This window comes from Mustelus asterias, chromosome 10 (genome assembly GCF_964213995.1).
Source record: "Mustelus asterias chromosome 10, sMusAst1.hap1.1, whole genome shotgun sequence".
Lineage (NCBI taxonomy): Eukaryota > Metazoa > Chordata > Chondrichthyes > Carcharhiniformes > Triakidae > Mustelus > Mustelus asterias.
In genome coordinates, this window is record NC_135810.1 from 4,008,196 (window position 1) to 4,036,127 (window position 27,932).

Consider the following 27,932-nt stretch of genomic DNA (forward strand, 5'->3'; position numbering starts at 1 on the left):
AGCCCTGAGTAGTAGAGAATGCCAAAGATTCACCACCATCTGAGTGAGGCAGCAGTGCGAACCACTTGCAACACGGTGGCACAGTGGTTACCACTGCTGTGTCTCAGCACCAGGGACCCGGGTTCGATTCCCGGCTTGAGTCACTGTCTGTGTGGAGTCTGCACGTTCTCCCCGTGTCTGGGTGGGTTTCCTCCGGGTGCTCCGGTTTCCCCCCACAGTCCGAAAGGTGCATAAATTCTCCCTCAGTGTACTCGAACAGGCATCGATCGGAGTGTGGCGACCCGGGGATTTTCACAGTAACTTCATTGCGGTGTTAATGTAAGCCTACTTGTGACACTAATAAATAAACTTTAAACTTGTAGTCCGAAATGGCCTGCCTCCTCATTCCAAGACCATCTACCCTGGGGAAATCATTCTTTTTAATTCCACACAAACTTCAGTAAAACTTCAACAGCGTATTATTTTGCATAACATTTGCACTTAACTAATGCAATTAAAATGTGATTAAGTTTGAAAAAAAAGACAAATGTTTCTCAACATCATTGGACACCAACTTTGCATCACTGTTGCTCTTCAATTGGACAGAGCTCACGCATTAACGATTCTGGAGCTGACTGCTGTCGCCAAATTATCCAGTATACAATGAGTACAAATTTAATGTTTTGCCTTCTCAAACTCTTGCAACTGTTTACTTAAGGTTTAATCAATCTAAAACATATGCTGATGCACTTGAATAAAATCAGGGATTATCCAGTTTATAATTAAATTTCACATTAAAGTTTTGCTTCAAAGATGTGGGGTTTGTGTACACAGTGACTCTTAAGCATACATCAATTCAGTACCAAACTGCTCTCAGATGTGAGCACGGGGCATAGGAGGAGGATCTTAAATCGAACAAGAAATCAATTTTTAAAAGCGTGACCTTGTAGCGATTGGCAAAACGTGCACATCCTTTTGATGCATGTGGTGTTCAAACCAACAGTTGCACCATCTGTAGAATTAACTCGTGCAGTTGTATTTTACACCAGATTGTTCAAAGAAATAACAAATTGCATGAAATGTGTTATTTCTAAATATATATTGCATCGAATAATCAAAGCAACAACAGGTTTCACTCGACCTTTCTGAGCAACTCCAATAAGTTACTCTTTGATGAACATACCTCAGCACAAAGATGGAAATAGCAGAGCAGAACAGTGGCCTCTGAGCAGGTTAAGACGAGAATAATGAACACCAGAAATAGGAAACCAAACATGTAGTACATCTGGTGAGACCTGCAATGATAGCAAAATTAGTTGGAGGTACAGCTCCATTAGGAAGCAAATTCACAGTATTTGTGTTACCTGATTAATTTGGTTTGATTTATTGTCACATATATTAATATGGTGAAAAGTATTGTTTCTTGCGCGCTATACAAAGCATACTGTTCATTGAGAAGGAAACAAGAGTGTGCAGAATGTAGTGTTACAGTCATAGCTAGGGTGTAGAGAAAGATCAACTGAAAGAAGAAATTGAATTGAAGCATTGTTAAAGAGTCTGAAACAGAATGAAGTTTTAGAAGCACAGAACGAGTGTAAAAGATAGAATTAGAAGGTATGCTGGGCACAGCTTTCAAGAAGTCACCTCACCCCGGCGCCACCTTGGAAGATACAGAAGCTATTGTGGAATAGAAGCTGTTGTACAATTTGTGGTAAAATAGATTCAGTGATTAATAATGTAAAATATCTGAACTGTCCCTTTCAGAGTGCCGAACCCGCTTTGTATTTTGACAGATGCATTTATTACAGGAATAGATCTGTGAATGGAATTGCGTTGCTGCTTTCCACAATCGGACTCACCAGATACTATTGAGGATGAAGAAAAGCTGAATGAAGATGCATCCAAATGGCAGAATCCCACCCATAAAGATTCCAGGCACAGACTTTGTGTAGAATGATTGTTCAGGGATCTGGCGAGGGATCTGGTTGATGCGAACGGGATGCTCCATTGTCTATAAGAGTGACTGCAATTATTCAGTGCGACCGAACCACTTTTGACTGATACAAACAGACCTGAAACTGAGTCAGCCTCAACTGTTCAATTAAGAGAAGCAATAAATTGTCGTCTGATGCCACAGAACTTGGGTATTACTGAGGAGAGATATTACCAAAACTTTTCATCTTGCACTCATCAGGATAGCAAGAAATACCAGCAGCAAGAGGAACAATAATTAATCAGAGTCTGCTTGCCAACCAATCCACAACTTCTTCTCATGCAATATGAATTGCTGTTCCCTATTTGTTGGTATTTCTTGCTAGATGTCCTGACGAGAGCAAGATGAAAAGCTTTGATAGCATGTCTTACTTTCAGCAAAACAATAGATTGGAACAAGTCAACATCACAGCGACATTACCCAAGACTGCCTGTTACTCAGCCAATTTTTTTACTGCCACATCCACATCCTGAAGGTTATTTTTAGCAAGCTGATGTAAATGTAGCTAGCAGTGGATGTAACATGTTACACATGACCATGGGAAGCCACTGACTAGTCCAAAACATCATTTACTGCTATAATTATAGACCATAAGGCATAGGAGCAGAATTAGGCCACTCAGCCAATCGACTTTGCTCCATGGTTCAATCATGGCTGATATTTTTCTGATGTGGAGATGCTGGTGTTGGACTTCTTACTGATATTTTTCTCACAGATAATTGATTAAAATCGTCCAAAGACACGCGGCTTAGGTGGATTGGCCATGCTAAATTGCCCTTTAGTGTCAGGAGATTAGGAGCGTTAATAGGTGGGGTTACGGAGACAGGGCCTGGGTGGGATTGTGGTCGGTGCAGACTCAATGGGCTGAATGGCCTCTTTCTGCACTGTAGGATTCTATGCAAACAAACAATTTTTAAAATCTAACATGATTAAGTGAATTTTGATTTTTAAGACAATATTAAATTGGTTCAACAGTTTTAAGCGGAGAATTTTATCCAAAAACAAAAAGGATAAACTAGAGAAGCTTACATGTTTCTTGAAGCCAAAATAGGCACCAAGAAAGGTCAGAGGCACTGAAATACCGAACCACATTGCCAGGATGGCAACCAATGTTCCAAAAGGTATAGCTGCTGAAGATCCTTCTCCCCACAGAATTAGATTCATGATAAAGAAATCAGCAAAAACAATCCTGGGGGCAAAAAAACAAAACACACACACACATAAGCTTGCCATCAACTATATACTTCAGTTGGCAGATACAGTAAGAAGTCTCACAACTCCAGGTTAAAGTCCAACAGGTTTATTTGGAATCATGAGCTTTTGGAGCGCTGCTCCTTCCTCAGGTAAATGGAGAGTTGGGTTCACAAACACGGCATATAGTTGACAGATAGACACAGCATAAGCAGAAAACCCAGGTGTTTGTTATACTGAAGGAATTTTCAGGTGTCAGATACATGAACTCGGGGAAATAACTTAATTGGCACAAATTTGAGAATTTCTGAATGCAACCTTAGGCAGAAATACATCTCTTGTAAAATCCAAATTACTGACGCAAAAATTACTACTTCCTCCAAACGTATTGAGTTCAGCATCTTTACTGGAAACATTCATTCCCCTCTTACATACACATTAAAATTTACCGGTCAGCTGTTTTAATGCACATTTTAGCTATCAAATGTGAAAATGCAATAATTTTTAAAACAAAGAAGGATTTTACCATAAGGTAAAAACTGCAAATAAAGCCAGGGCTAAGAGAACTGCCCGAGTATGTTTTTATCAATATGCTTCCTGGCAGTTCAATTTCGCAAACAGTCCTTGTTCTACATGGAATCGTATAAGTGGTGGTCATTTAGCTCATTTTTTGAAAGGACTATCCAATTAGTCCCATACCCCTGCTCTGACAGAACTTTATAATCATAATGCTCACATACATGAACACTTCATCGCTATAGTATCCTATGCTCATCAGTTTCAATCATGAACTCTAATTCTTTTATTTGGACTGGAATGTTCACCACGAGTGGAGACTCTCCAATGGTATGGCATGTTTTCCTCCAATATGTAGTGCCATTGTTATTGTACCCTTCAGCGAAGAGACCTCAAAGACAAGTTCTCTACTGCGTTAGGAAGACATCCAACACTCAATCGTGTTCAAATATCTTAGATTTCCAGTCAAACTTGTCCCTCACACCAGCCCCACTAAAACAAGTTGCTCCAATAGTTTTGGGAGAATAACAATTTCATGCACTATCAAAACAGGATCTCAATCAGTTGAATGGAATGCTACATTGTTGGGCAAAAGTGCAAGAACTTCTCAATCATTCCCAAGTTTGCAAAGTGAACAAATTAATTTACCAGCTTTACAAAAAGAGAGACAGCAAGCAAAAAATATATGCTGAAATAGTTTATTACTTTTACTGAAACTAATTGCAACAGCAGAATAGCACACCCCAAAAAAACTGTCAGCTGCAAATTATGCAAATACAGTTGGCCAAAGAGTGCATTCTGCTGATTATGACAAATAGGTGATTAAAAAAAAATCCATGACGGCGGCACGGTAGCACAGTGGTTAGCACTGCTGCTTCACAGCTCCAGGGTCCCGGGTTCGATTCCCAGCTCGGGTCACTGTCTGTGTGGAGTTTGCACATTCTCCTTGTGTCTGCGTGGGTTTCCTCCGGGTGCTCCGGTTTCCTCCCACAGTCCAAAGATGTGCGGGCTAGGTTGATTGGCCAGGTTAAAAATTGCCCCTTAGAGTCCTGAGATGCGCAGGTTAGAGGGATTAGCGGGTAAATATGTGGGGGTAGGGCCTGGGTGGGATTGTGGTCGGTGCACACTCGATAGGCTGAATGGCCTCCTTCTGCACTGTAGGGTTTCTGTGATTTCTATGACCGATTTGTTAAATCAATCAGGTATTGGTGCATGTTCAAAGACTCTATACCTTAACACAGGATGTACCTCAACATAGGATAAGCGTGCAATTGTATGAATAGCTGCGTTCCATGAATTAGTTTGAACATTTGAGAAGATATGAATGCTATATCACCTTCGATCAGGGTATCTGAGACTTTAGGTCAGAAGTGTCTCCGGTTTGAACCCTCGATTGGTGCTGAGCTAGTGGAACTCAGATGCAACAGGGGTCTCCAACTGGCCTCAGCAAAATACAGTGGGAGGTAAAAACTAGCCGGCATTGCCAATTCTGATCACCATCCAACAATCCTTGCTGAAAGAGCAGCTTGATGCTGGGCCAATTCAGCTGGGGTGCTCTCTCTGACACCCACCGTATGAACAACTCTAACCTCCGTGCGTACTGGAAGTGAGTTTGTGAAACTATATCACAGGCTGCACCCAATGCCTTCGGCAGAGGGAGAAAATTATCCAGAGGAAAGAAAAAAGGAGAAATTGAAACAAATTAATTGTTAAATATCTGATATTTCCAATCTCCTCCCTAGAGATTAACCTTACATGCTTGCAAAAATTGCATTCTTTAAAAACGCATGATTGAAAAACTTGTCTTCAATGTCTTGGCAGGTATTTATTCAAAACAGCCAGATAATTTAAACTTTAAATACGCAATGGGACTCTCTTGTAATGGAGACAGCAAGCTGTAAAGCACATTAACCAGTAGAGCATCAGGTCAATGTCAGACTCCTTAATTATACAGGCAGTACATGACTAACACATGTAGCTTCCACTCAACTCATGTCAACCCTATCCAAATTCACTGCAGCCACAAGCCTCATCCTCTAGACTCAAGCTTCCAAAATGCTCAGAGCTTCACAGAGTCAGAGTTTTACAGCACAAAAAGAGGCCCTTTGGCCCAATGTGTCTGTGCCAGCCATCAAGCACCTGTATTCTAATTCCATTTTCCAGCACTTGGTCCATAGCCCTGTATGTTATGGCGTTTCAAATGCTCATCTAAATATTTAAATGACAGGGTTCCTGCCTGTCACCATTTCATGGACAGGAGGTTGCCACTCGGCCCATTGAACCCGTGCAGCTCTCTGCAGAGCAATCCAGTCATTCCCATTCGCTCAGTCTATCTGTGTCGCCCTAGAATTTTATTTCCCGAAGTGCTCATTTTGAGATCGATTACCTCCATTTCCACCACCCCCATAAGCAGCAAGTTCTAGGTCATTACCACTCACTGCGTAAACAAGCTTTCCTCACATGCCACGAGATCTCTTGCTCAACGCCTGATGGCCCACTCATCCATGTACCATCAGCTAATGTGACAGCCTATCTAAACTGGCCATAATCTTACACACCTGTCAAATCTCCCCCACAATCTCCTTTGCTTCAAGATGAAAGCCAACCTCCCCTTGAAGCTAAAATCCGTTCTTCATTCTGTACAAGCTTAAACTTTTCTACACTTCCTGTACAGATCCAAAACTGAACCATCACTCCACTTTCACCAACCTTTACTGCCTCCCGATCCATGCAGAGGGTTATCCTAACACTCACGCTCTTATTCATTCATGTGGGCATTACTGTCAAGGCCAGCATTTATTGTCTATTCCCACATGCCCCTGACAAGGTTCAGGTCAGCCATCTGCAACTGAGTGGCTTTGTGGGCCATTTCAGAGGGCAGTTAAGAGTCAACCACATTGCTGCAGCTCTAATCACATTGAGGCCATACCAAGCAAAGACAGCAGATTTCCTTCCACTTGGCCATTAGCAAAGCAGTTGGGTTTAAAATGACAATCTGGTAGTTTCATGGTCAGGATACCAGCTTTAATTCCAGATTGATTTAATTGAATTGAATTTCCTCAGCTGCCGTGGTGTGATTTGAACTCAAGTCCCCAGATTATTAGTCTGGAAACCATAGCCCATAAACACCTCCATGGCTTGTATCTCTAAAATCTTTCAGTCCATATTATTTGTCCTCCAAACTTTGTCGCATACGTGTTTCTCCTTCACTTCCCACTTTTCCAAGACTCTCCTCAAGATGCCTCCTTCACCAATCCTTTTCTCTTCTCACTCTTGTTTGGATCTGGATCCATGTCCCCACCCAACCAATGTAATGTTGGGACACAACATTACTTTACAAATCCTGAATAAGCTTTCATTTTTAAAAAAATGAAGTAATTCACTTACCCTGGGCACAGAAAAGAAGTCAGTAACACATTTGTCTTCCATTTCTCCCCACCAAATGCTGAAAATAAGAATAATTTTTATTTTTTAGCATGATAGAGAATCTGTACAGGCACTAGTAAAATACTTTACTGGAATTATTTAGTTCTCTATGGTAAACGCACAAATGACAAATAATGGTACAATACATCTGTTCCCACATCGGCATCCCTTTCTAATTTTTAGGGGGTGGCTTAAGACTGCAGAACCCGTATACAATCAAAATCGTGGCCATATACTTGGATTTAGAGATATTTCATTACATAGAAGTATGGCCAGGAGGTGGGCATTAAACAGAATTATTGGAAGGAAATGATGGGCTGAATGGTCTTGTGGACCTGATAGAAGTCTACAAGATTATGAGGGGCACAGTCAGAGTGGATAGTCAGAAGCTTTTTCCCCAGGGTGGAAGAGTCAATTATTACTAGTGGGCACAGGTGCGAGGGGCAAGGTTTAAAAGAGATGTACGAGGCACGTTTTTTTTTTAAACACAGAGGGTGATGCATGCCTGGAACTCGCTGCTGGGGGAGGAAGTGGAGGCAGATACGGTAGTGACTTTTAAGGGGTGTCTTGACAAATACATGAATAGGATGGGAATAGAGGGATATGGTCCCCAGAAGGGTAGGGGGTTTTAGTTAAGTCGGGCAGCATGGCCGGTGCAGGCTTGGAGGGCTGAAGGGCCTGTTCCTGTGCTGTAATTTTCTTTGTTCTTTGAATGTGCTTCATGGTTGTGGGAGCAAAGTTCGTGGCTCCAACATGTTTCAGCAGCATGATGACACATGGTTTTCTGATCACATACTGGACATGGTGAACTTCTGTTCTCAACTGCCCTGCCTCAGAGAAAACAAACACATTGGGCCTCTACTGAAAAAAAAAAATGCCCTCAATAATTACACACTGCTGCATGTTTCCCAACGTTCACTAAAGAAAACAGGTTGTAGAGACTTAATTAGATCTTAAAAAGCTACACCAAAAATAATTAAGTTGTTCAGTTGCCAAAGGGTGATGATAATTGAAACTAATGAATAGAAATCCTGTCAGTTTAAATTTCCCTTACTTACATTTGTAAAATCTGGCAGCTACATAGCCTGCTGGGGTCCCAAGCAGCACCCACAAGACAACGGCACAAGTCATCAAAGAGCCTCGGTTTGCAGGTGACAAAAATCCCAGGCACGCAAAAACTGAGGAATTAAACAACTAAAGTCAGAAAGAATATCTTGTAAAATATCACACACACACTGCAATGGGAATAAAACACACACCAAGATATCTACCTCCATTTTACATAATAGAAACATATATTTTAAGAAATTTTAAGGGGGCGGCACAGTGGTTAGCACTGCTGCCTCACGGCTCCAGGGACCCGGGTTCAATTCTGGTCTCGGGTCACCGTCTGTGTAGAGTTTGCACGTCCTCCCCGTGTCTGCGTGGGTTTCCTCCCACAGTCCAAAGATGTGCGGGTTAGGTTGATTGGCCATGCTAAATTGCCCCTTAGTGTCAGGGGGATTAGCAGGGTAGATATGTGGGGTTACGGGAATAGAACCTGGGTGGGATTGTGGTCGTTACAGACTCGATGGGCCGAATGGCTTCCTTCTGCATTGTAGGGATTCTATGACATTCTATGAGATATGAAAGTTAAAAATAAGCACAATTCTTAATGATCCACAGGTTCTAAATTTGATTTGAGGTATTGCGCAGTAGAAGGGAAATCTAGCAATATGAAACTCACGCTATTATAAAATTGTAATCTTTTCAGCTTTCAATTCTCTAGCCCATTTGTAATTGGAACATTGATTAGTTTGATTGGCTACTTCAAGTTTTTAAAAATAAAAGACTGTGCACCTACATAGAGTAACAAACATCATGATAAAGATTTGAACACCAGAACCCAGGAAAACAGATAATATCATTCCCTTCCGAGGTGGTCTAAAGACGTCCCCATGTACCAATTTCCATCCAAATTCCTCCTGGGCTTCTTCCTAGAATAAATTAAACAAGGTCTTAGAGAGGGTGCTCCCATCATACAATAAAACCAGTTACTCAAAAGATCATTCATTGTAGGCAAAATATACTCAGTCAAGCTAACACATATGTAAGCTTCAAAATACAAGATCAGTGCTACTCTACAGAGAAGGAAGAAATGTGAACTTGTACTGGGTGACTCAGATGAAGAACAAGCAGTAATCACACAGAGACACACAGCTTGAGAAAATTTCTACACTTTTCATAGGACCTTTGCAAAGTTGGCCAGAAGGAGGGCAGTGTTTTCTACAACTCCAACCAAGATACGAGAACTCAGATCTTGTAAGGATTATGTTATTTCATTAAGTATCGGAGAGCAAGCGAGAGCAGGAGGGAGTAAAATGGCAGGGAGAGGAAGAGAAATGAACAAAGGGGCTTCAAGTGTTAAATTTTAAGGGCAGTTTGCATAACCAGATTTGCATTCCTTTTGATCTTTTGGAGGTAGAGGGATGATATAATAAAGATACTTAAAAACAATAACAAGATTCGACAAGGTAGACATATGAAAACCTTGCCCTTCTAGGTGGCAGAGGTTGCAGGTTTGGGAGGCAGTAGAAACCAGCCATGAATTACTTGAATGACAGAGCAGGATAGAGGGCCGAATGCACTACTCCTTTTATTTCCTACGTTTCTATATCTTGCAGATGTTACATACTTCAGTGGTGATGGTGGAAGGAGTGAATGTTTAAAGTGGGAAATAGGAAGCTAAGATAAGGAGTATAGATCTTTGTTAGGAAGGCATATCAAACGGTACATGACCAACTTGAATGAGTAAATGGAGATACAAATGAGTCATGATCTAACTGAATGGCGTAGCAGACTCGAGGGCTGACTGGCCTCCTCCTGTTCCCGTGTAGGAGTGGACAGGAAACCAAGAGTCCTTAACCCTTCTTTGAAAGCACCATGAGATCTTGAAACAGAGTGTACAGATGGTTCTGTTTAATTTAGTAGAAAACTTTAAAAGTTAGTGTCGCTGGACTGCTTTTTGCAATAAACATGAGAGCTGCAGCCCTGAAATGAACATGCTCTTAAAAATTGTGTAAAGATAATCTTTCAAACCTCGATTAGACCAATTAATTTAGTTGAAACCAGATATTTAAGACCACCACCCAGCAATCAATACATCTCACTTTATGACTTTGACTTCTCTCCCACTTTGAGTGTTGCAAACACAGCAAGTTATTTAACTTTGAGGTTGTTTCACCATTCAGTGAGAACATGGTTGATCTGCAACCGAACTCCATAAACCTACCTTTGCTCATACCACCAAATATGTTTGGAATACAAAAATCTATCAATCTCATTTAGCATCAATTACCATTTGCTGAAGAGTTCCAAATTTCTATACCCCTTTGCATGAAGTATTTCCTAATTTCATCCTGAAAGGTCTGGCTTGAATTTTTAGACTATACCCCCTAGACCTAGACTCGTCAGCCAGCAGGAATAGGTTCTCTCTCTCTAACTTATTAGTTTGCCTCAATATCTTGAAAAGTCACATCAAACCACCTCTTAAACTTCTAATTTCCATGGATTAAAACCCTAGTTTTTACAATCTCTTATAATTTTATCCTCAGAGCCTGGGATATCATTAGGTAATCGTTCCAGACAGAATTTAAAATTCAGCAAATAATGGATAAACAAAAAAAACGAGGGAGAGAGAAATAGAGTATGAAAGAGAGCTAGCTAGAAATTAAAACAGACGGTAAGAACTTGTAGAAGCCATTTTGGCAAGCTGTAAAAAGTGGAGTATAACTAGGATCAGTGCTGGGGTTTCAACTATTTACAGGATGAAAGGACGGAATCCATGAATGATAATTTTGCCAATGACACAAAGATTAGTATGAAAGTAAAATGTGAAGGAGGATATAGAGAGTCCACTGAGGATTTAGATAGGTTAAGTGAGTGGGCAAAAAATTGGTAGATTGAGTATAATGTGGGAAAGTGTGAACTTGTCCACTTTGACAGGAAGAATAAAAATCAGTATATTGTTTAAATTGAAAGATTAAAAAACTGGGTGGTACAGAAGGATCATGCTGACTTGGTACATGAATCACAAAAGATGCAGGTACAACAAGTGATTAGGAAGACAAATGGATTGCTGGTGTTTATTGCAAGGGGAATGGAATATTAAAAAAAGGAATCATATGCAGTTTTGGTCTCCTTACTTGAGATGGGATATAATAATAGCATTAAAACAATTCATAGAAGGTTCACGCGACTAACTCCTGGATGAAGAGGCCAGTTCATGAGTAAAGGGTATATATCCATTAGAGCTTAGAAGAACAAGACACACGAGGCTATTGAAACATTAAAGATCTTGAGGGGAATTGACAAGAGTGGCTGCTAAGAGTGTTTCCCCTTGTGGGAAGAGAACAGAACAAGGGGACAGTTTAAAAATAATGGGTTTCCGATTTAAGACAGGAGAATTTTTTTCTCTGAGGGTCACTGTTCTGTGAAATTCTCTTCCCGGGAAAGCAGTGGGGGCAGCGTCATTTAATATTTTTAAGGCCGAGTTAGGTGGATTCTTGATTGACAAGGCCAAAATATCTGTCCTTCGTTATGGTGCCCAGAACTACTCACAACACTCCAGGTGTAGCATAACCAACAAGCAATTTTCTTGAAGCAACAATTGCAACACTCACAGTTGAATCCATTTGATTGTATCTTGCTATGTCCTTATGCAAGGTTCGAAGCATAATCATAGCAACCATACCAGAAAGGAATAGGACAATTATCAAAGAATTCATAATGCTGTGGGGAAAAAAAGAAAACATCCTTTGAATTTCAAGTTAACAGGGTAGATTTTATTGTTAAAATACTTGTTTGGAAAAGACTAATCTGATTAATAGTGCACTATAAAAAAAAATGGAAATCACGTTACAGTCACCCACAAACCTGAAAAGCTTTGCAATTTTTTAATCATTAGAAAATTTATAAAATACATGGTGGCAGAGAATTCAGTTGAAAGCTGAAATCCAGACTAACACAGGATGCACTGGAGGAGCTAGAAAGCCCAAGTTATTGATTTTAAGATCTCAAGTAATTTGTTGAAAACCTTCAAGTTCCAATAAATTGCGTGGATGAAATGTTTTAAAAGCTTGTTTTATTTCCCTCCTGTGAAATTGTCAGAAGTGCCACAATTAACTTATACACTAACTGGCATCTCAGTCATCAACTGGAATTCTCCTTAATAAAATGACCTTTAATGCTCTGAAAGCTGGACCTTTCAAATACACAAAGCTCCAAATTGCCCTTTGAATTAGAAAGGCCAACAGCCGAAAAGTATCAGCAGCACACAGTGCAGAGTAACTGCGATCACAATCTATTTTACTGAGGACTGAATGTCATGCCAGTTAGGTTTACACAGAGCTACTCACTCCACCCACTCAACACCATTCCTTGGCAGATTGGGAAGAAATGCGACCTCTTCCCTGGACTGGCTGTGCTAAATAGTGTGTCTTTTAATTTCTTTCTCCCCACTTTCCCAGCAAAGGTGTAGGCTACTTCCAGAGTGTGGCCATAAACAAGATCATAGAATCATAGGATCCCTACAGTGCAGAAGGAGACCATTCAGCCCATCAAGTCTGCACCGACTCTCCAAAACAGCATTCCACCCAGGCCCTATTCCTGTAACCCCACGTATTTTACCCCGCTAATCCACCCTATCCTACACATCTTGCGACACTAAGGGGCAATTTAGCATGGCCAATACATATCTACGTAACCTGAACTTCTTTGGACTGTGGGAGGAAACAGGAGCATCCGGAGGAAACCCACACAGACACGGGGAGAAGGTGCAAACTCCCACACAGACAGTCACCCAAAGCTGGAATCGAACCAAGGTTCCTGGCGCTGAGGCAGCAGTGCTAACCATTGTGCTGCCCCAATGTTGTGTGAGGAGGGAGCGCTGGGGAGCGGGGGGTGTCTAATCACTGCACTCCTACTTGATAATGACTTTGCAACTAACTCACCGTAACCAGTTAATTTTGATAACCAAATCAGTCTGCAATGCATTGCTAGCTCCATCATTTTCAAGTGGTTAAGTTAACAACAGAAGGGAACAAACCCCTCAAAACCAGGGGACCCAATCCTGTAAACCATTCATTAATCTCAGCTTGAAAACATTCATATGCAGACAGCAAATAAAAGCACTGGGCTGGATCTTGCTATAAAAATAACAGCATTATACCAATGCACGCTGTTTGCAAAATGCAAATAAGACAGCAAATTCAGAGGACGAAAAGATACATTGAGTTGAAAATCTCTCGAATTTACACCACTTTACACAAATAGAATGTCACTCTCAGCCTCCCTGTTACTTCAAGAATTTGCTAGATTTGTATATTAATTGTCCATTAAGTTTGCAGCAGAATGTTAAGTCTGGTAATTAACCAGTACCCTTTTAACCATGTGAAAATTGTTATTGCAATGCCAATCAATCTCCCTGGTTGGCTCAGAAAGGGAACAAACTTCAGGCGGTAAATTGTTCTCAAAAGTTTTAAAGACACCAATTCCCTTTCATCTCTCTCTTAAACCGATCTTTCTTTCCCTCTAATTCACTTGACTTCCTGTTTCATCACCCTTCTGTTTTTTTTCTCAATCCTCAAACCTTAATGGTTAAACAGACAGACCGTTAGTCGCATCGTTCACTGAGGCCCCAGATGACCCATCATCAGCTCGCACTGCCAGCAAGCTACAGGGTAAAAGAACTTTGATCTGAAGAGCGAAGGGTGAAGCCTAACAGGACATTCGCAAAGCTCCACTATAGTGAGATCCAGCTTATTAAATAATGCCCCGCCGTGAAGGAAGTTACGATATAGGGCGGCATGGTGGCACAGTGGTTAGCACTGCTGCCTCTCAGCACCAGGGACCCAGGTTTGATTCCCGGCTTGGGTTACTGTCTGTGCGGAGTTTGCACGTTCTCCCCATGTTGGCGTGGGTTTCCTCCAGGTGCTTCAGTTTCCTCCCACAGTCTGAAAGACGTGCTGGTTAGCTGCATTGGCCATGCTAAATTCTCCGTGTACCCGAACAGGTGCCGGAGTGTGGCATCTGGGGAATTTTCAGTTACTTCATTCCAGTGTTAATGTAACTTGTGACACTAATAAATAAACTTAAAAGTTGAACACACCCAATCAAAAGCTCATGCACACAACATGTAGAGTGAACACAACTTGTTGTTGTGGAATTATATCCCACCAAAAATCATTACGTTTAGGGGAGGAGGGAAGAAAGGGAAAAGAAGATTGACTAACTCTTGTTATACCAGTATATCAACCCTGGAGTTATCATATGACACCATCTTAGTTGCAACATCCAAATTGTAAGGGTGTACACAATTAAAATACCTTACTCCTGGCAAAACAAAAAGCACCATTGCTGACACATAGGCATGTGTGCACATTTCTTTGGCAGAAATTAGAGCACTCCAAGATAGCTCTCAAATGTTATCCATTGACTGAGTCTACTGGAATCATCAGAATTGCACCACATTCGGCTTCACTAAACATCATGAAACGCACTGAACTGCTGGGGTTTCAGTTATAACAATGAAACCAACAGAGTGACAAATGAACAATGGGTACAGCCTTTGGTATGGTTAATCTCCCACAGATCTCCCACTCACCTGACGAAGGAGCAGCGCTTCGAAAGCTAGTGGCGTTTGCTACCAAATAAACCTGTTGGACTTTAACCTGGTGTTGTGAGACTTCTTACTATGTTTAATCAAGACAGACCAGCCACAGCAGATGGATACAAATGGCTCTTTACTATGAATTTGATGTTTCATTTGTGAATATGTACAATTACTGTTTATTTTTTAAGAAATGACTTGGATAAACAGTTCTGCAGTGTCACAATATGCAAGCGAGTACAATTTTCGGTATCCCCATGCATCACCAATTTAACATCCTGACTGAATAAAGTAGAAAATTGGGAGCATAAACAGAAAATATTGGAAGATCTCAGCATGTCTGACAGCATCTGTGAAGAGAGAATAGGGCCAATGTTTCAAGTCGAGTGACTGACGTTGGCCCTATTCTCTCTCCACAGATGCCGTCAGACTTGCTGAGATTTTCCAGCATTTTCAGTTTTTGTATGGAAAACTAGGGGGCCTCACATTCAAAGAAAACATGCAAAGGTATCACACCAACCTGTTAGAAAGAGGAAATGGTGATCATCTCAAAAGCTGTCAGACAATGTCAACAAATGTTTCTAAAAAGTTTCAAAACACATGGAACACCATCTCAAAAATATAATTTCCCTTTTGGACATTATGTAAATTATACAAAAGCCTTCAGAGCAAAGGTTTGAGAAACCGTCAGGTCCCAAATCTACAAAATGCAGAATTTAAGTTTTCCCACAACCAAATTTCAAGTAAATAGAATGACAGAAGACACTTGCCTAATGTTCCTCACCTGGGCATGTGGCAAGTGGCAATGTACTGCACACCCTAAACACAGTCGGACTGTAATCAAATCCTTCAATAAAACATGTAGCCACCATGCAAGCTACATACAGAAATTACCAATAATTCAAAAAACAATCTCACAATCACACTTGGAATGAAAAGCCAGTATCAATCTCCATAGTCTTTCAGATATTTGTTACAGACACTATCCAGCTTTCAACTACGCTGTTTCGTTGTGAATAAAGTTCATGCGGTTACTTGTCTGCATGTGTCAAAGCCAGTGCAATGGAGGGTTAAAATGATTTCTTACCTAAACCACTGAATGTTTGTGTGATGCATTGATTCCAAAATGTAATCCCATCTTGATGCCCATTTGATATTCGAGGTCTGGAAAAAGAAAAATAGTCACAAACTGTCAGAACTTCTGCCAGTATTTTGGAAAACGGATTAACTGATACGGAAATTACAATTTTTTCCCCCCAAAACGTTTCGTAGTGATAGAAATTTGCACCATTCCTTTGAAAACTGTGAGCTTTAAGTCATGCCGGTATGTAGAGAGCACGAGGTGTGAACTGACAAGATTATTTCCTGAACAGTAGAAAAGGGACACCAAAAGGAGAAGGCAAAATTGGGACAGGAACATAAGTCACCAACCAATATATGAAATCTCAATGTTATATTCCTTTTCTTTGGCCCGCTTATGCATTTAAATTTAATATTCACCAAAAGATTTCCAGCAGGTGCCTCAGTTGAAAAAGTGTGGGTAGATTTTCATTTGTGGGCGGCACGGTAGCACAGTGGTTAGCGCTGCTGCTTCACAGCTCCAGGGACCTGGGTTCGATTCCCGGCTCGGGTCACTGTCTGTGTGAAGTTTGCACATTCTCCTCGTGTCCGCGTGGGTTTCCTCCGGGTGCTCCGGTTTCCTCCCACAGTCCAAAGATGTGCGGGTTAGGTTGATTGGCCAGGTTAAAAATTGCCCCTTAGAGTCCGGAGATGCGTAGGTTAGAGGGATTAGCAGGTAAATATGTGGGGGTAGGGCCTGGGTGGGATTGTGGTCGGTGCAGACTCGATGGGCCGAATGGCCTCCTTCTGCACTGTAGGGTTTCTATGATTTACACTACTAATGCGGAGCAGAGAAGCGATGCACAATATGGAGGATCTACTAATCATCATGTGGACTACAATTGGGGATATAAGGCTCAAATAGAAAAAAGTTACTAACTGTCAGAACCTCCGCTGGACTTTCGGGAAAGTTAACCGTTGAAGAATCTTTGTACTGAACTGGGACAGATGAGGCGAAAGTAAAGAAAGGTAGTAATCTGGCATCACCGGTGATATTCTACTGACTTCCTGAGGTCACTCGCACAAGCAGCCAGCTCTTTTGGTCAGATGCACAACACACAAGGGTATGTCATCACCACAGCACTACATCCTGACCTAGCAACAGGCTAGGCTGGACATTAAAAATGCACTGCTTATACACTTGGGCACCTTCTTCTCCTAGTTCATTACAAGCCAAAAGGTCTCTAATCTGGATAAAACATTTTGCCATGCCATCTGTTACAAAGACATTCAGATTTTCCCAGCTGAGGTCTGTTTCAGGACAGCTATTACTATAGTTCACTTCCGGAAAACACTTTTTTAAAAAAAAAAAGCAATACCATTCAATTAATTTTGTTCCATAAATCGAATACTGAATATTTTATCTTGTCACTTCTCTAGAGGGCTCAATGATACTTGTTCCTCGTGATGTTATAATCTCCTACCAAAAACTGTTCATGGCTTCTCAGTGTCCTGGAACTTTCTCCATTTGTTCTGGTCCTGTCACTGCTTTGTTACTTATTAAACCGGGAGCCAACCAGAACTCTCTCTGATTCAACTTCCTGATAACCTCCTCCTCAAATTCCAGCTTCTACCCTCCTCAATGCACAACACTTCACTGTTTTTGCAGTGCGATGGGGAAATCTCTCTCAATTTCGTGCCTCTTTTTCCACAGCGAATCTTAGATAGGCAGTTCTTCTAGACCTTCCACTGTTGAACCAGAAATACGGCAGCCATTACGTCTTTATTGGCCCAGAACTCATATCTTGATAGAAGCTCAACAATGAGACTCCAGCTCCTTTGGTTCATCGTTCATCCACAAGCCACAGCCTTTTAAACCTCAGTGAAGCATCACTTCATTCGCCCAAATTCTCTTTAGTTTTTCTGATCTTGAGAATATCCCATACTGTGGACATTGACCCACTTTGGTTCATAACGCAAGTGAACAGTGTAAAAATATTACTCACAGCATATTTAACAGAGTAGGTATAGGCAACACTAAATTTTGCTCCAGATGCTTTAGGGATACCCATAGGCGATCCTGTGCAGTCAGGTTTATCAGTGTGTGTGTGCTTGTAGCTGTTGAAACACAAATTAAGGATTGATAATTAAGAACGGAAAGCAATTTTCTCCCATCAAGACAAAAACATTTCTACAAAATAGCAATTACTTTGTTATCCAGCTACAAACACAAACTCTTTAATCTACTTGAGTAGAAAATGGAGAAGACTATTGATGCTTAGGCTGTATAGATATATATCATAATTACTTGGCCAAAGATCCACATTGACAGGGGAAGAACTCAAATCTCTAATTTTTACCATTTTGCTGGGGGGCAGGTCATACAATGGGGCTACAACCACCGTCATTTCACCTCAGTCTGAATCGAACCTCAGCTGGCAAGAAAACATAGGAACAGGAATAGGCCAGGGCTAATCCACCGAACCTACACATCTTGGAGCACTAAGGGACAATTCAGCATAGCCAAACCGCCTAACCTATACTTCTCTGGACTGTGGGAGGAAGCTGGAGCACCTGGGGGAAACCCACGCAGATACAGGGAGAACGTGCAAACTCCACACAGTCATGCAAGGCCGGAATTGAACCCAGATCCTCGGTGCTATGGAGCAGCAGGGCTAACCACTGTGCTGCTGTGAGTCGATCTAGTGAGTAAAGAAGGCTGTGCACCCTTTCAGATAACTGGAGTCCAGTAGGCGAGCACCAGTATCGTTTAGGTCAACTTAAAATCAAATTTCATTCAATAAAGAATTTAACTGCAAGTTCCATATTACAATTTGATTTGCAAGAACCACTGAGTATAAAAATAAAAGCTTACATCAAGCATGTTAGATGCCTTTCATCTAGTGCATATAAAATATGCAGCAGCTTTCCTGCGTATCTACCTAATTTGGAAAGTTTCACAGTACATCACCTGTACAAAATGGGAAGGGAAAGTGATGAATGAGAATATTTAACATACTTAAAAGGCCATTTCATAAACCTGGCATCATTTAAAGTAATAAAAGATTACCAGCTAATCTGCGGGGTTTCACGTGGGGAGTTAAGATAAAGAGATGCACGCCTTTGGGTAAACTGGGATGAGCAAGAAGGGATAATTAGACCAGGGCACGGAGACTTAATTCAATCCCCACTTCAAAATCTTACATTTTGTATGTGCGTTTGTATTTCCATGCTGAAATGCTGAGTTTGTGTTTATCATGAAATTGCCTGTGTCACATTGCTAGGCCAGAATTTACTGTGAAAATTAACAGTACCTTGAACGGAGCTCAATGTTATTCACGCACTAAACAGATAGCAGCTTCAGGACACGGTAAAATGTGAAAAACATGGGAAAGTGCACTGCTCCTTTGCAAAATTGGCATCTTACTGTCTGACTTACAATTCAAATGCATTGAACAGCATCAGGTTCCTGTATTAACATGGTAGCTATGAACTATGTGCCACAGAATGTACCCTACGGACAGCGGCAACACGGTGCAGAGCCCAATTACAAGCTGACAAGTTTTACATTGCCATTTTCCATAATAAACACTGACACCGGAATTTATAAGAGGTGAAGTTCACTGGAGATGTACTCAGGCACATGATTAATATTTTCTAGGTTGTAAGAAATTGCATAAAATCCAGCAACCGCTCTATTTCTTTAGATGTCGTGCTTATTCCGTTTAACTATTCGCATACCTTTTTGGTTCTAGCTTGGCAGCCACAAGTCTTGCTTCAGTCCCGCCTTCGCTGTGGAAATATATTGTGATATCCACATGATTGAAGATGTAGTAAGTATCTTTCTCATTGAAGGCAGACTATAAAATAGATGAAAAGTTGGTCAAAAGATAGTTAATCAAAAACTAACTTTGCGTGAAAGCTGTTTACTTGTTTCCATGAAGTCCAAGCATTGTTTTAAGATTAATTTACAAACTTCTTGTAGTTTTCCTTTACCAACTTGAATCAGTGATTATTGCTGTTAAATTTCACAACATGCAAAATGGTAATGAACATGCAGAAACTTACATTAATAACACAAGCATCTTTTGGACGCCCATCTTTTGTTATGTAGCATCCAATGGGAAATCCTGGATTACAGAACTTCTGCCCATCTTCTACATCGTAACACCATGTGACAGGCATATTATCAATGATCCTGCAAGAACAATGAGATTGGTTGCATCCTGAAAATAATAAATGTCTTCTCCATCGAATATAGACAGGCAAAATGCAATCATTATCACAACACTGACACTGCAATAGTCCCAAGGTTCTTGATGGGGATAGGATAGGTAGGTTTTAAAAAACATCTTAAAAGAGAGGGGTAGATGAGTGAGAGGTTGAGGGGGGAATTGCAGAGTCTTGGCAGCTGAAGGCACAGCCACCTACAGGGATGGGATAAAAATCAGGGACACTCAGGATGCCAGAATTAGAGGAGTGCAGAGGTCTTAAGAGTTGTAGGATATGAGAGATGAGGATGGACAAAGCCATGGAAAGATTTGAAAACAAGAACGAGAACTTTAAAATTAAGGCATTGTTGGAATGGGAGCCAATGTAGGTCAGCAACACAGAAGTGGCCCATGAAGAGGATTTGGTGCGAGTTAGGTTTAGAGTTTTCAATCTCATCCAGCTTCTTCAGGACTAATCTATTCCTGACATCACAGTGTGAAAAAATTAAGTTTCCTTGTCTCCTGCATTCACATGAAGACAAGTGATGCGTACGGAACTAACTCAGATCAGCCCACCAGCGTCTCAAGAACTACAAAAAACCTTTGTAGCTAAAGTGCAAACTTGGCAGGCTCGAGGTATGGCTGTGCTTGCCCACACGCTCAATTTAAGCCAGTACCAACAAAATGCTAGACAAGAAATCACACTGTTCCTGCTGCCCAAACCATCAGCAAGCAAGCAGCCTCTACAGCAGAAAAGCAGCCAGATGGATTGGTGACAACCCAGATAGCTTACTGCAAGTTAACTCTGGATCACATTATATTTCAGACATTAAATTAAATGAGGTGTAATGATGCCCAGCAGATCCTGAAGATTACATGCACGCTGGTCTATAAAGTACAGACACTGATTGAGAAGCTGTAAATCACAAAAAACACAGACACTCAGCCTTTCCTCAGCAAGTTAAAAACTCTGCACTCTTCCCATGCAAAAACATAACATCTTCCAGCCAGTTTCCGCAGGTTTGAACAACAGGAGACACCACTGACAGCAACGGGACTGGAAGTTCACGCTGCCAGCCAATGGCGGGCTGCCTCTGCTGCCACAAAATACACTGCAGAGGGGGGAATCCCACCCGTTATCCCCAACAACCATTAACGAACAACGCCAAAATTCACAACAATGGTTGGATTGCAAAATTGTGTGTAAAGGATATTTTATGAAGACATTAACCATCAGCACACTAATATAGACTGACTTTGGAAAGGTTGACTATTCGTGCTGTTATTTCATGAACATTTATGGAGAAGGGCAAATGGGCTTTTGATTATTGCAATATTACTTCTCCAATATCCTGTCAAAGATGAGTGTAAAAGGTAGACAGTGATATTTGCAGCCTGAACATGAAACAATGAGGACTATAAACCAAAGTTCATTTCAAATACATCTATTTACATTATTACGGCAGCGCTGAATGTGAGTTACTTGCTGGTTATCCGACAGCCAGGTTAATCCATGCAATCTTTGCAAAGCTTGATTCACTTCAGGAATCATGCGGACTTCCACGGTGCTTCCAACAATTTGATTAATTCATTTGAATCACAGGACACGTAACCCCTTTCTCCTTCAGTGATGTGACTAACATGTAGGAGTCACAATGGGCTCGCTTGATTTCTTTCCCTTCTGTAAGGGCTACAACTCTTCCCCCAGCTCTCTTCCCAGCCTTCTCCAAATTGGCATTGGGCCTCGTGCTCTCCCTTCTTTGTGGGGGAGGAACCCCAGACTATCGCTCTTACGCTTTTTGGCTTCAACATCAATATGATTTGTTTTGATTTATTGTCACATGTATTAGTATACAGTGAAAAGTAGTGCGTCTTGCGCACTATACAAACAAAGCATACCATTCATAGAGAAGGAAAGGAGAGAGTGCAGAATGCAGTGTTACAGTCATAGCTAGGGTGTAGAGAAAGATCAACTTAGTGCGAGATAGGTCCATTCAAAAGTCTGACAGCAGCAGGAAAGAAGCTGTTCGAGTCGGTTGGTACGTGACCTCAGACTTTTGTGTCTTTTTCCCAACGGAAGAAGCTGGAAGAGAGAATGTCCAGGGTGCGTGGGATCCTTAATTATGCTGGCTGCTTTGCCGAGGCAGCGGGACGTGTAGACAGAGTCAATGGATGGGAGGCAGGTTTGCGTGATGGATTGGGCTCCATTCACGACCATTTGTAGTTCCTTGTGGTCTTGGGCAGAGCAGGAGCCATACCAAGTTGTGATACAGATGCTTTCTATGGTGCATCTGTAAAAGTTGGTGAGTGCCATAGCTGACATGCCAAATTTCCTTAGTCTTCTGAGAAAGTAGAGGCGTTGGTGGGCTTTCTTAACTATGGTGTCGTCATGGGGGGAGGGGGACCAGCACAGGTTGTTGGTGATCTGAACACCTAAAAATGTGAAGCTTTCGACGATTTCTATTTAATCCCCATTGATGTGGTCAGGGGCATATTCTTCATTATGCTTCCTGAAGTCTATGGCAATCTCCTTCATTTTGTTGACATTGAGGGATTGCATGTAGTTATAACATCCAACATCAATGTACTCCAAAAATCTCGGCTTTTACCCAGGGCTGAAATGGTTGCCACAAGAGGTCACAGGTTTAGGGTGCTGGGGAGTAGGTACAGAGGAGATGTTAGGGGTAAGTTTTTCACTCAGAGGGTGGTGGGTGCGTGGAATCGGCTACGGTAGTGGTGGTGGAGGCGGATTCGATAGGGTCTTTTAAGAGACTTTTGGATAAGTTCATGGAAGTTAGTAAGATAGAGGGTTATAGGTAAGCCTAGTAGGTAGGGACATGTTCAGTGCAACTTGTGGGCCCAAGGGCCTGTTTGTGCTGTAGCTTTTCTATGTTCTATGTTCTAACCATTTGTGCTAGATCCAGGTCAGTGGTACAGGTTCAATTGTTACATGAATTCTTTGCAAATGACTGACTGCATGCTGCTGACATCGAAATAATATGCCATATCAAAGGATGTATTTATGTAGTTTTATATGCTTTCTCCAATAGCATTTAATCGCCCTGCAATTATCAGGCACTTCATTTGATCATTGCGATTTCACTTCAGAAGGAAGCCTGTATTGATAATCACCTTTGTGCATGCATCAGGAAGAACAGTGATATGCAAAGTAGCAGCGAGTTACAACAGTAATTGTGTACACCCTTTTCAAAATAAAAACCCAGTCAATTATATGAAAGTTACAGACAATTTTAGTGGAAACAAGATGACAAATATGGAAATTTAACACCACAGTTTTGAGCAGGGTTAGTGAACAAAATAAATAAATAAAACCCACAGTGAACAATTTCTTGTTAGCTACTCACCAATGATGTTGGTAGTTTAAGTACATGCCATTCTGCAGAAATGCCAACTTTGATTTGTCATCCTTATTTGATGGATTGTATTCTTTTGTACACACATGTTTACATACTTCTTCCTTCTTAAAGCGGAACTGCAATTTAATAAACAATTCTTCAGCTGGTTTCAGTAACCCAGGGTCCTACCCCGACCTAACCATTTGGTTCATGATTATATACACTTACACGACATATTCTACTCCCACCTCAATAATTCAGCCCAGGGCTGAAAACAATCAGTACACTCCTTAGGTCCAATATTGCAAATGCAAAAATCTCAAACATCACAACTTTAGCACTGACAGTTGATCATTTTCATAATACAGGACAGCACATAATAATAAATAGCATGCCACTCCACATGCAAAGAATTTTCTTATTATTTTTCGACACCATTTCATTAATTAGGTGAAAGTGGGGTAGACCAAGCTTTTAGTTACCCGTCCTATTATTTCCTTCTTCAGCTCAATGCCAATTTCGGTCTCATTATGCTCGTGATATACTTTGGAATGCTTTCCTATGTTAAAGGTACTTTATATAAGGAAGTTGCTAAAATGCAGGCTCCCTTGAAAGAACATAAGGAAACAATCGGGAATAAGGAGAAAAGTAAAACTGGTAAAAATAAAAGAAAAACCACAGGGAAAATAGAAAATAGACTGAATAAACTTATGAGCCAGAAAATATTAAACTGAGAAAAACAAATATATAATTGCAATAATATGGGAATTGTTTTCTTGTATTGAACTGAACGAGAACGCACCAACAGTTGTGCAAAGATGATGAACAGATCCATTATCGTTCCTTATTTCTAAATACTTCCCAGTTGTGCTCGGACAAAAAATATTGGTCAAATTTTTAACAAATGTTTCACACTGCTTGACAGAAGATAAGGCAGATTGGGTTTACATAGCATCTCCAAAAGAGACAGTGCTTTAAAGTTTGCTGCTGCAGCATGCAACAACCCACAGATGTGAAACACAGACTGAACAAAAACCTCCTGGCCACACTCCTCCATAAGTTTCTGAATTGGAAGCTGGTGAGTTTTAATTTTTTTCTTTTCTGATGACGATTTTGTGTCTAAATGGCAGACACAGGGAAGGTTCATTTTTCTTGGTCTGGTCTCCCAGTATCTCAAGTCACTGTTCGCACTGGGACGACGGAGGTTGAGGGGCGACCTGATAGAAGTCTACAAGGTTATCATAGAAACCCTACAGTGCAGAAGGAGGCCATTCGGCCCATCGAGTCTGCACCGACCACAATCCCACCCAGGCCCTACCCCCACATAGTTACCCGCTAATCCCTCTAACCTACTCAGGTTATGAGAGGCATGGACAGAGTGGATAATCAGCAGCTTTTTCCCAGGGTGGAAGAGTCAATTACTAGGGGGCACAGGTTTAAGGTGCGAGGGGCAAGGTTGTTTTTTTTTTTTACACAGAGGGTGGTGGGTGCCTGGAACTCGCTGCCGGGAGAGGTAGTGGAAGCAGATACGACAGTGAATTTAAGGAGCTTCCGGACAAATACATGAATAGGATGGGAATAGAGGGATATGGTCCCCAGAAGGGTAGGGGGTTTTAGTTCAGTCAGGCAGCATGGTCGGCGCAGGCTTGAAGGGCCTGTTCCTGTGCTGTAATTTTCTTTGTTCTTTGTCACCTGAACCCTTCCTTAAATTGAGAGTGGCTTTCTTGAAGGGGATACTATGCAAATGGGAACAGCAGTCTGCTGCAAAGGGACTCCATTTTGCTAAATTCCACTGGTATTTTTTTGAAGAGAAACTTGAGTGAATCAGTCGAGAAATGCAGCGTAGTGGCATTTTATTGTAATGGGAAGAGAAAGAAAATATTTATCAAAAAACTTTCAATTGTTTTAGTATTCTCTCCTTTACTTTGGCCTTTTAAATTTGGTACAATTTTCTGGCATTTCAATTACTGACAGTGCGATGATTTCTATGCAGTTCAGCTGGTTTGGAAATGAACAAAAATCCTTGCACACAGCATTCTTAACAAGGCATCCAGAGAAAGCTTTCTGACAGCTTGATTCAAAAGACATTTCATTTAAAAGAAACAGAATCCGTGGTAATCGTGGACAATTTTCTCTCCACCCCCCCCTCCACTAAGATTCAATATCTCAGAAGATACATTTACATCAATACATTACAACAGCAGTATAATATTCATCTTTGATAAGGATTACATTATTTCAGTTAGACAAACCCATACCTTGTACGGAGATGACTCAATCCTCTCACCAAATAGTACTTGACCGAGGTTTTCTGAGGGGCGCTTTTCCTTTTCCAATTGACAGAAATCAAACCTTTATCAGGAAGAAACATTTTCAGGACCTCATCTCCTGCAATTTTATCAACTCAACATATCTTTAATGACAATGCAACATCTTTATATTATAAAATATACTGTGTTAAATTGGTAAATATTTTAAGTATTCCAAAGGTTTTTAATTAAGCTAAATTTACTTACGCATCGTATTCATAAGGTAGAACAGATTCCACTGAGTCCAACCTGTTCACAAATAGTTCAATAGCACTCTGGAGAGGGACAATGGAGAAAAACATTAGCATAACTAAAAACCACCTCGACTTTTGCTTCTTCAAGAATTTTAATATACTTTTGGCGTGGAGAATAAAATTAGCAGGCGTCATATTAATCTTTGTACCCTAAAAAGAAAGATGCAGTAGGATTTTAAACAGCTGAAGTGTAGCGCAGAGTTGCAGCAGTTTTTTAAAAATACACAATACTCAAGTTCAGCATCATTAGCCACTCTTGGCTCCTCCATGATTTGCATTTCACTTTTCCTGCCCAATATTAAACAATAACACATGCCCTGGATCACAACAGAGAACTCTTATTCCATCTACCATTCCATCTGAATTATGACACTTACCAAAACATCCACTTTCCAATTTCAGGAATTATGACAGAAAAACTGTCCATTGAGAGGGGGCACAACTTGATAATAAGAACTTACTTACAAAGAACAAAGAACAATACAGCACAGGAACAGGCCCTTCGGCCCTCCAAGCCCGCGCCGCTCCCCGGTCCAGGATTGAATCCTGAATCCAGGATCCCCGCCCAATTTTCCAGCCTATCTACATCCTAATATCCTATCCACCGAGCTGTCCCTCACAGCTACGATGCTTTGTTCATCACTTATTTGTAGAATGAATCTGAACAAGTACATGTTTGACATACACAAAGAATTTACTATAGAGAAACAGGTCATTCAACCCAACTGATCTATACCAGTGGTTATGCTCTACATGGTGCTTCTTCTCATACCTTTTCATCCAACTCTGAGCAGCATATCCTATTCCTTCCTCCGTTGTGTCTAGCTTCCCATTAAACACATGCCTGTTTTTACCTCAACTACACAATGTGGTAGCAAGTTTCACATCCTTAGCAACCTCCAGGCAAAGAGGTTTTTACCACTAGTATTTATTGCTTATAATTTTCATCGCTCCAAAAAGTAGCATAAGAAATTTGCCATGGCCCCTCAGTTAATTAAAATAATGCAGATGTAAACAACAACTTTTGCATTTATATACGTCCTTCACAGGAGCATTATAAAGCAAAATTTGACACCCTGTCACATAAGGAGATATATTCTGATGGTCAGAAGCTTAGCCCAAAATCAGGTTTTAAGGACACTCTTAAAGGAAGAGTGAAGGATAGCGAGGCAGAGGGGTTCAGGGAGGGAATCCCAGAGCTTAGGACCAAGACATCAGAAGGCATGGTGACCAACATTAGAACAATGGAAATAAAGGATGCTCAAGAGGCCAGAATTGGAGTTGCGAGACTGGAGGATTAGAGATAGGGAGGGGCCAGCGTCCACATAGGGATCTCAAAACAGGAAATGAATTTTTAAATCTATACATTTCTAAACATGCAGTCACCTTGAGTAAACTGGCTTGAACTTTTAACATGCAGATTGATTTAAGTGTAAAGAGCTAATATGGCTCCTTTGGGGGTGGGGGGGGGGGGGGGGCGGTGGGAATTCTTAGGAATGATAGTAAGCACGAGTGTACAAGAGTTTCTCTGTAGGCTTTCCCAGTCTTATGTTGATGAGATGGGGTCTTGGACAACTGAGTTGTCAGTCATACATAGCATTTAAATGGTTACCCTCAGCCTATTTTCCAGCAAAGCTATTTAAATACGTATAGCTCTTGTTCCTCACAATCAGAAAGAGGTTTTTTTTTTGAAAAGTAGACTGCCTATTACCAGGGACACTAATTTCTTGGGACTGGGAGAGGCCAAACGTGGCAGCATTGGGTGAGTTTGAGGGTCCAGGAGTAATTTGAAGGTTTATAGAATCTGGACTCAATCTTGGGGTTTTGGTGCACACCTGAAGTGGCTCACAGCAAATGGTGCTCGGATCTTAGGTCACTGAGGCAACTCTAGCATCTGGGAACACTGCCAAAATGGGTTCCAGGTCAGAAATCAAGGCAGAAAGATTCAAAATTGCTTGTAGCTTCAGATCCCCCGCAATCACCCACACTA

The 27,932-nt window shown here is 41.1% G+C and overlaps 1 protein-coding gene across 2 annotated transcripts in view; it reads right to left on the bottom strand.

Moving 5' to 3' along the window:
* The window catches only part of tm9sf2 (transmembrane 9 superfamily member 2), a 45,333-nt gene that overhangs the window by 10,219 nt on the left and 7,182 nt on the right, over window positions 1-27,932 (bottom strand). For both annotated transcript variants that reach the window (XM_078221546.1, XM_078221547.1), the window contains exons 2-15: window positions 25,896-25,963; window positions 25,638-25,731; window positions 23,389-23,516; window positions 19,881-20,010; window positions 19,554-19,672; window positions 17,819-17,930; window positions 15,841-15,917; window positions 11,767-11,875; window positions 8,949-9,081; window positions 8,164-8,283; window positions 7,067-7,124; window positions 3,002-3,161; window positions 1,839-1,990; window positions 1,163-1,274 (exon numbers count right to left, since the gene is read on the bottom strand). In XM_078221546.1, coding sequence (XP_078077672.1) covers window positions 1,163-1,274; window positions 1,839-1,990; window positions 3,002-3,161; window positions 7,067-7,124; window positions 8,164-8,283; window positions 8,949-9,081; window positions 11,767-11,875; window positions 15,841-15,917; window positions 17,819-17,930; window positions 19,554-19,672; window positions 19,881-20,010; window positions 23,389-23,516; window positions 25,638-25,731; window positions 25,896-25,963 — 1,572 coding nt within the window. The remainder of the gene's footprint in view (window positions 1-1,162; window positions 1,275-1,838; window positions 1,991-3,001; window positions 3,162-7,066; window positions 7,125-8,163; window positions 8,284-8,948; window positions 9,082-11,766; window positions 11,876-15,840; window positions 15,918-17,818; window positions 17,931-19,553; window positions 19,673-19,880; window positions 20,011-23,388; window positions 23,517-25,637; window positions 25,732-25,895; window positions 25,964-27,932) is intronic.